General features: G+C 57.9%; 1 protein-coding gene across 1 annotated transcript in view; it reads left to right on the top strand.

Annotated features, from left to right (window-relative positions):
* The first annotated feature begins 212 nt into the window (after positions 1 to 212).
* Positions 213 to 9161, top strand: part of UCKL1 (uridine-cytidine kinase 1-like 1) — a 14091-nt gene continuing 5142 nt past the window's right edge. The window contains exons 1-7 of the mRNA XM_010084657.1: positions 213 to 403; positions 948 to 1054; positions 1300 to 1470; positions 1751 to 1822; positions 3179 to 3368; positions 3821 to 3882; positions 5254 to 5270. Coding sequence (XP_010082959.1) covers positions 992 to 1054; positions 1300 to 1470; positions 1751 to 1822; positions 3179 to 3368; positions 3821 to 3882; positions 5254 to 5270 — 575 coding nt within the window. The 5' untranslated portion in view covers positions 213 to 403; positions 948 to 991. The remainder of the gene's footprint in view (positions 404 to 947; positions 1055 to 1299; positions 1471 to 1750; positions 1823 to 3178; positions 3369 to 3820; positions 3883 to 5253; positions 5271 to 9161) is intronic.

Below are 9161 nucleotides of genomic sequence, written 5' to 3'. Positions count from 1 at the left end.
GATGTCCCGATGTTGGCCATGGCCGGGGGTCACAGAGGTGGGGGGGCTTGCAGTGCTGCAGGAGGGCCATGGTTGCTTCTCCCCCTCCTCTGTTCCATCCCTTACCTGTACACCATGAGATCCCCCCAGAGACCCTGCTCCCACCCCTCAGGAACGCTGGGTCCTTCCCCACCACCCGTAACTGAGCTCCGTCCCCTCCCCATCCCCAGCAACAGCAGCGCCGAATCCCTAGACCGGCTGTACCCCGCCGTGGGCTCCTCCAAGCCTCCCCGAAAGCGGACCACCAGCCAGTGCAAGTCCGAGCCTCCCCTGCTGCGGACCAGCAAGAGGACCATCTACACTGCCGGCCGCCCGCCCTGGTACAACGAGCACGGGACGCAGTCCAAGGAGGCTTTCGTCATCGGTAGGCGATGGCAGCGTGTGGCCGGGCTCCGTCCCGTGCAGGCTGGCATGGGCAGCGTCGGTGCTGCCTGCCCGGTGGATCTCCGGGAGATGTTGGGGGGATTTCTGCCACACAACCTACTTGGGAACTTGAGGCTGGCTCCAGACTGCTCAGCCCGGGAGCTGGGGGAGTCCCCGTGGTCAGTCCAGCGTTGGGTGGGCAAGCAGGGGAGATGAGGGCTTGGCTCTGGGCAGACCATGGTCGGTGGTTTTGTTCCCTCAACTCCTGTTGGCTGGGTTGTCACGAGTTCCCGGGATTTAGTCTGGGCTGGTTCTCATGCCAGCCCTCCCCTTGTTACACAACCACCTAACAAAGGGTTCCCCAGGTTTTGCTGTGCAGTTAGAGTACGTACCGTTGGACATTTTCAAGGATAATCTTGGTGCCTGGTGATCTCCGTCTTGGGAGGTTCCTCCAGCTCAGTGCAGCAGAGCAGGACCTGGGCTCTCGCCCGTGGTTGGGAAGGCAGGTTGTGCGGTTGGTGGCTTCATCCCCTTTTCCCTGGCAGGACTGGGAGGAGGCAGCGCCTCTGGGAAGACCACGGTGGCCACCATGATCATCGAGGCTCTTGATGTCCCTTGGGTGGTTCTGCTCTCCATGGACTCCTTCTACAAGGTGAGGCTGCGTGTCATCTGGCCGGGCTCCAGGGGCTGCCGTGGCCCTTGGCATAACCCCCTGATGGGGAAACGCGATGGAGGTTCAATGACAGCTCATGGTGTCCCCTTCAGAGGGTCTTGGAGCAGGAGAAGAGGTTGCTGTGTGCAGTGGTGGGGAGGGATGGCTGCTGGCGGGGACGGCTGCTGGAGCAGACGGCCACCGGTGGAGAGGGACACGTGGACTAACCCCTTCTCTGTGGGCAGGTGTTGACCAAGCAGCAGCAGGAGCAGGCAGCCAGCAACGACTTCAACTTCGACCACCCCGATGCCTTCGACTTCGATCTCATCATCGCCACGCTGAAGAAGCTGAAGCAAGGCAAAAGCGTCAAGATCCCCATCTACGACTTCACCACCCACAGCCGGAAGAAGGAATGGGTACGGGATGCTGAGGGGAGTGCGACAAGGTGGGGACAGGAGAGTGGGGTGCTGTTTGGACCCCTCCAGCCCCTGCCTGGTGCAGTCAGACTCGTGCAGGCACACTCTGCTCCTTTCCTTGTATTTCGGGTGAGCAGCGCTGCCGTCACGGTCACTAACAACCCAGAGATACCCTGGGCTGGGGCATTGCTGAACACACGGGCTTTAGGCTCCTTTCCAACCCAAACTGTTCTGTGATTCTGTGATTCTCTGTCTAACCACATCGATTCTGACTCCGCAGAAAACCCTGTATGGCGCCAACGTGATTATCTTTGAAGGCATCATGGCATTTGCGGACAAGGAGCTGCTGAAGGTGAGGAAGGGTTTGGAGTTGGTTCCAGGGAACACCTGGCAGGCGTGAGCGCTCCAGCTCGCTCTTCTGCAGACAGATATCACAACACAAAGAGGGTCCCAGCTGCCCTGGGGGTCCTGTGCAGGACTGGATGGGGTCCTGTCCTCCTGCGGTGCTTCAGCGTCACCCCCACAAACCCACCTCTGCCCTGGAGCCAACTGGGGGTGGTGTGGTGGGACCATGTTTTCTCCTGGGGGTCCGCAGTGGGGAGAGGACCTTCTCTCCAGGTTACACCAGCTGCTGTAGCACTTTGCTGTGCAGGAGGAATAGTCCTCAACTCTTGCAGCAGCAGGGGAAGAGCCCCCAGCAGAGGTCAAGCATTTCAGCAGAGACCTTGATCCCAGCCATTCGTTCCCAGGAGCTGGGAGCTGAGTGCTGACCTGGTCCCTGGCAGTGGTGGTGCATGGATAGGACTGGAAATGTGGCTGCCCCATCCCTGGAGGGGTTCAAGGCCAGGCTGGATGAGGCTTTGGGCAACCTGGGCTGGTGGGAGGTGTCCCTGCCCATGGCAGGGGGTGGGCCTGGGTGGGATTTAAGGTCCCTTCCAACCCAAACCATCCTGGGACTCTATGATTCTAAATGTCCCACCTCCACCCTGCGTGCTGTGGCTTGCCCAGCCAGAACCAAACTCTGCTGTAGTTCTGCTGTGCAAAGCCTGCTGTTCCTGGGGCGGACTCCTCCAGCACTTCAGCCTGTCTTGGGAATTACTTGGATACATGAAAAACGCTATAGGAGAGAGTGAGCCATGCACAAACTTAGCCAAGCTCTGTCCAGAAAGTTTCCTTCCCTGCCAAGCACATTTTTTTCACTTTCCTGGAGCAACGCTGACCTCCAGTGGGCAGCTGGGTGAATCCCCAGGAGCTGCCGCCGAGCATCCCTGCTCTGTCTCCCGCTTAAGGGCAGGTCCTGAGCTGACCTGAGCCTGGCTCCCCTCCAGCATCAGCGAGACAGCGCTTGGCTTAAGCCTGTTGGTCTGTGCCGTGGGCTTTAACTTCTCTTGTCTCCTCCTCGCTCTTAAATAACATCCAGCCAAAGCGTTGGGGCTGCTTAGAAGTGGATGCAGGGTCTGGAGCAGGATGGGACTCGAGAATAAGGGGCAGGTGGCAGCGGGGGACTGGCTGGTTCAAGTTCTAGGTTCAAGTTCAGGGCTTGTGGAGGCAAAGCTCCCTCCAGGCTGCAGCAGAGTTAAGCCGAGCTCTGTTAAACTGGCGCTGTGCTGTGTGCGGGGCTCAGCCTTCTGCTTCTGGCTGGTGGAGAAGGTCGATCTGAGTTACACAGCTAACCCCGGGGGGTTTGCTCCTTCCCCTCTCCTTCCAGCTCCTCGATCTGAAGATATTTGTGGACACGGACTCGGACATCCGCTTGGTGCGTCGCCTGCGCAGGGACATCAGTGAGCGTGGCCGGGACATCGAGGGTGTCATCAAGCAGTACAATAAGTTTGTCAAACCCGCCTTTGACCAGTACATCCAGCCCACCATGCGGCTGGCCGACATCGTCGTCCCCCGAGGTACCTGCCCCAAGGCTCCATCCCAGTTGGGACCGGAGAGACCCCGTCCCTCTGCCCCGATCTCTGCTGGCCGGTCCCACCCCCCTGGGGCCGGTGGGGACAGAAGAGTGGCTGTCCCATCCCAAAGCAAAGGTCCCTCCAGCCTTTGGCCAGCCCAAACACTGGCCAAAAGCATGTTCTTGGGAGAAAATCTGCACTTTTCCCTCATCTGATCTCCTGCCCTACCAGCTCCTGGGTTGAAAAGCCAGATGTGACTTGTAGATATTCAATAGTAGGTTACCAAATAAGAATCTAATAATAGCAGGGATGTCTCCTGCTGGATGATGCTTTGCTAGGGAAGGGGAGGCAGGGGGATGGTGTGGTTTTGAACACACTTGGGGAAGAAGCATGTTTCAGGCACTGTGATCCTGACCAGGCTGTCTCTCTCTTTTTTTGCTTTTGGTTCACCCCAGGGAGCGGGAACACAGTGGCCATCGACCTGATCGTCCAGCACGTCCACAGCCAGCTGGAGGAGGTAAGCGCTGCCTGGTCCCCGGGTGTTTGGGGGGGGTCAGCCTTGCCTGCGCAGCCGGGGTGTTGCAGGGAACGGTGCTGGGGGTGCCAAGGGGGGGATGGCCTGGCTTCCAGGTGTGTGTGCCGCGGGGTGTCCCCAGGAACCTGTCCCAGCCCTGCTCCCTCTGTTCCAGCAAAGGAGACTGCCTCGTCCCCGCGCTCGGCTTAATGCAAGGCTCCTCTGCAAGCCGGGGGCCAGCAGCAGCTTCCTTCCCTCCCTGGGAGAGCAAGGCATCTGGGGACAAACCCACCATCCTCCGGTGATGGGAGCAATGCGCCCTCCTGCCTGCAGCCCTCCCAGGGCCAGTATTGCCCCAAACCCTGCGATACTGCAGCTCTCTGGCTCTGGCTTGTCTTCCCCCCCTTGCAGACACTGCTGCACAGTCTTCCCAGCCAAGAGCCCACTTCTGTGTTGGGTTCAGCCCGTGGGTTTCCAAACCTAAAGTCTTCTCATGTTTTACGCCCAGCCTGAGCCCTGGTCCAGGCACAGGCTCCATCACTGGCTTTAACATCTTCTTCCGTGTGTCCTGGGCCAGTCCCGAGCAGTGGTTTGAGCCCAGGACCCTTCGCTCCAATGCCCCAGTTGCATTTTGCTGGTCCCTGAGCAGCACAGCCTCCTCTCCCCGCCCCACGGGTGTAGTTTGATGGTTAACTTGTGGAGATGCTCAGGGCGATGTCCTGGAGGTGGAAGGAGTGTGACCTGGAGATGGACACACTTGAAATGAAAGGGCTCGATTCCTGCGGGCTTTTCTGAGCTCTGGACGCGAGCTGGCACAGGACAGCACGGTGCCTCCTGCGCCCGCTCCGGAGGGACCGCTCGGATGCAAAAGCGTCTCAGCAGGTCCCCCCTCCCAGAGCATCCTGCTCTCCATCTATTGCCGGCAGCAGCTGGGGCTTTCTGACTGCCCAGATTTACAGCACTAAGCTCTGGCAGGTCGGGAGGTTGGTTTCTAAACCCTTGGTGACAGGAGCAAGGACCAGAGCCCTGGCATCGCCGCCAGCACCGGGCTGAGGAGGGCAGGTGGCCGTGGGCACGGGCCAGCAGCGGGGAGATGGCCGTTTCTCCCAGCCCCTGTGATCTGGCCGGGAAAGCTCGCGGCTGGACGCTGCGGGGAGCAAACACGGCAGCTCCCGCCCAGGGTGCTGCTGCGAGCCAGGCGAGGGGTTGGCTTGGGGGGGCTTTCATTGACCTGGGGAGGGGAAGAAGGGGGAAAAGGCTCCATGTGAATGCAGGAAAATATTCCTATTTTTTCCTTTTTTTTTGTCTTGAAACGACCCTGGTGTTGACAATGCTTAATACCGGTTGCGTTGTGTCTTTGTGTTGCTGCCGCAGCGTGAACTCAGTGTCAGGTAAGAGCCCCCCACCCTGTCCTGTCTGTGCAGCCCGAGGCATTTCCAATGCCAGGCACCGCTTGGCCTAATCCTGACCCGTGGACCAGACCGACAGCTCGCAGCACGCACGGCCTCGTCACGCTCAAAGCTGACGAAAAGCCACCTTGTCCTCGTCTTTGGGACCAGCAGGGACAGGGCTGTTCCCCAGGGCTGGATTTGTCCTGTCCCAAAGCTGGGGCAGGGACACGTTTGCGAGCTGGGGACCCCCAGTCTCTGCAAGAGGGGAGGCTTTGTGTCCGGGGATTCTCTCTTATTTCCCTTCATCCTCTAAGACGAACAACTGTTCAGCACCACTCTCCATCCCTGCAGATTAAACATCATTAAGCATCAATTATTAAATGAAACAAAGCGGCTGGAGGGTGCTGGGAGCCCTGCATCCCTCGGCTCTCGGCTGCGGGCACCCGGGAGGAGCGCAGCAGCTTTCCTGCAGGATCTAAAGACTCCACTGCAGCTGCTTGGGGACTGACAAAATACATATGCCCTGATCCAGCAGGATTTCTGCTCTCTCAGTGCCTGCAGGTGGATGCTATAATGTACACGTTGATTTACGTAACCTCTTCAGCATGTGGATCCAGGCGGGACTTTAGTTCTCGCTTCCATTAAGCAGCCAGACAAGTTTCCAGGTATTTCTGTCGGAAGCAGGGGGGATGCGTTACTGCAGATGGGTTTCCATTCAGATCTCCATCGTTGCATGGAGACACTTAACTCAAGTAACCCTAAAATTCACATGTGGCATACCATAAGCTTTTAAAATACCTGTGATGAACAGGGAAAAGACTCTGCTTTACTTATCTCTGCTTAAGCCGTTCATTTCCCAGACTAGGCAGCTGGATGCTTCATTTTCTTTCTGTTTTCTTGTTGAACACCCTGGGGACCAGCATTTCCATACAGACATCGCCGTGCCAGGCTGGAGGTCTGGGTGGGAAGATGCTCTTTAGCTTGGTGAGAAGTCTGTTGCTTTAAAAAATTGCAGGAATAACATTAGAGAGCAGCCGGATGTGTGTGCATATGTATGCCCATATGTATGTGTATATGTACACACATAAAAAAACTCCCTTTCTCTCCAGGGATTCTCCTCTTTAATCAGAGTGGCACTCGGTGCAGGTGATCTCTTTGTGCACCTTACAAATCAAATATTTAATAATATGTCAAGGAAGTATAATGATAACAAGCTTGGAAAGGTAACTCCGACCTCCAGAAATAACTTGGTGATAACCACAGCCGCAGGCATTTTTATGTTCTGTTTAAGGCTCGTGGTTTCCATATATGCCTTTGCCAGAAAGTCTGGAAAAAATTTCCTGGGGAAAAAAAATAAAATCTGTTTACACTCCTGGAGCCCCAGTGCTTTTCCTGCTGCTGTGGTTTCCCATCAGCGGCTCCGCTCTCACAAGAGGAGCGAGGTGGATGGAGGGACGCTGTCAGCTGGGATGTGCTTGGCAAATCTGGGGCTTTTCACCTAAAACAATTCCCAGTCCTCTTGCCCTGAATGGCTTCATCTAAATGTCACAGTTGTTGTTCTGATGTCACCGCCTATTGATGGCCATGGGGATGCAGCGAGGTCTTTGCAGCTGGTAGGATAAAACCTGGATGCTCCCATCTGGCCCCAGCCCGAGGCACGTCTCTGCTCCGTGTGCTCCGGGCTGGCCCTGGGCTGCCTCTCCCAACCTGGAGGGTGCTGGACGGGCAGGGAATGCCTCTCCCTGCCTCTCAGCTGATCAAACGGGTGGATTCTGAGGAGTTTAAGGAAAGTGGTGCCATTCCCTAGCCCTTCAAGCCTTGTTTCCCTCCTGTAACCGCTGGCTGCTGAGGAGCATTGTTGCCTTCCTCCTTATCCCCTCGGAGCGCAGGTCAGACCCTAGCATCCTGCACCTGGGGTAGTTCTTGTCCAGCTTCCCACATGTTTAACCGTGCATGTGCTGGAGGTGTAACCCTGTACCGGCCCCCTTTCCATGCCTGCCCAGGTGAGTTTTCCTCCCCAAGCCCCAGAGCCGCAGCAGCGTGCCCATGCCCGGTGCTCCCAGCCCAGCCCGTTTGCAGCCAGCCCGGCTCTCGGAGCCTGAGCTCTTCTCAGCTAAATTCCCCTCGCCAATCAATATTCCCCACCCGCAAGGTCTCCGTCAGCTTGGCGTGCCCTTTGCCAATTGTGTCTTTAAATATCAGCCCGTGGCGCAGTTTAACAGCCCTTGTTTGAAATGTCAGCCGTGAAAGCCAGCTGCTGTACGTGTTTGAAATGCCTTGACTGCATTAGCTCCTTTGTAGCTGGATGTCTCTTGTCTGCTTCCTGCTTGATAGCATGCTCAACAAAGAGCTGAGGATGTTCCCTGAAGCCTTCCTGAGAGATGGTCACCCCTTTCTCTCTCTCTTTCTTTCTTTCTCCTTTTTTTTTTTTTTCTTTCCTTTAAAGCTTTTGTTCTGAGGGGGAAAAAATAAGTTTCCAAAGTGAGATGTTTTCTTGACGTGCTCGTGGCTGCCCAGCTGAATTTTCCAGCGCAGTCCTGCCTGGAAGGGGGGGACAGACAGCAGAGACCCGCTCCCTCCGTCCCTCCCGGCAGGGCTGGGGAAGGGGCTCCGCTGCTGGTGACGCTGCCGGAGAGGCTGAGCTCTTCCCTCTGCTGCAGCCCCTCTCCAAGGGACGGCGATCCTTGGGGGCTCCAGGCCACCTCTGGGGAAGGACCATCTTCCCGGCGGGCAGTGACGTTCAGCTCAGAGCCAGGTTTCCCCCCATGTTCCCAGTGCTCGCGGTTTTCCAGGCTCTCCGAGGTTCGAGCAGCTTGTTTCTCTCGCGTGCCAGGAGCTGGGCACCCCGTGAGCCCTCGCGCTGTTTGCGGGGTGCCGTGTGGGATGGATGGAGGTATTTCAGGCATGGCCTCAAGAACCTGGGATGGCAGCAGAGGCCTGGGCGAGGGCTGGGGGCTGCCCTCCAGGCTCCGAGAGCTGGTGCTGCAGCGTGGTACCACCTGGGACAGAGAGGGGACAGTGGCACTGCCGTGACTCCGGGGCGGTGCGAGTGGATGGAGCTTTGCTGCCATGGAGAGCAGCCGTGACATGACTTGGTCACCAGGGGAGGAGCGCTGGGGTCTGCACAGCGATGGGCACTGGGCAGGTCCAAGAGCCATGGATCAATCAGGGTTTTCCCCCCCCCTTTGACTAATGACAGTGCTTTTTCCTTTGTTTCATGTCACGTCTGTCCCTCTCCCTTTAAACTCTCGTGTTTCCTGTCTTGTCTCCTCTGAACATCCCTCCCACCTGGTGACCAGAGGAAGCTGCGCTGGGATATGTGAGGAGATGAACGCTAACGGCCGTGTTTTGGTTGTGAACTAACGCCGGGGAGCGGGGGCGAGGGCTGTGCAGTGTGAGCCGCGGCACTAACCCGGGCGGGCAGCTCCCACGGTCCTGCTTTGCTGGGGCTGAGCAGGGAAAATCTGGGGTGGGGGGACTTGGGAGAGCATCCTCACCCTGACCCCAAAATAGGGACCTGCCGCGGTCACCCCAGAAAGCACCATGGGGACCCCCACAGCAGTAAGCAGCTTCCCTGGGCTGCTGGGGACAGGGACCTGAGGAGGGTCACATCCAGATCTCCCTGTCTCCGCGCTGAGCAGCTCCACCTGCGTGGGTGTCACCAGAAGGTGCGGAAAGCTTGGTGACAAAACACTGACAGTGTTCCCGGGGGGCCTGTTGACAGCTCGGGGTGCAGGGGAGGTGTTCCAGGCACGCGGGGCCACTCTCGGAGGTAGGAGGGCTCGGTGGCATCTGCGAGCCAGGTCACACCGCATCCCACCTGGATCACCCTGGGGACCGGGGCAGGAGAGGGGCTGCCCAACCCCGATGCTGGGACATGGCCCTGGGCGG

Source organism: Pterocles gutturalis, unplaced genomic scaffold (genome assembly GCF_000699245.1).
Source record: "Pterocles gutturalis isolate BGI_N339 unplaced genomic scaffold, ASM69924v1 scaffold4050, whole genome shotgun sequence".
Classification (NCBI taxonomy): domain Eukaryota; kingdom Metazoa; phylum Chordata; class Aves; order Pterocliformes; family Pteroclidae; genus Pterocles; species Pterocles gutturalis.
Note: the sequence above shows the minus strand (reverse complement) of the source record. Positions and strands in the feature narration are given on the sequence as shown.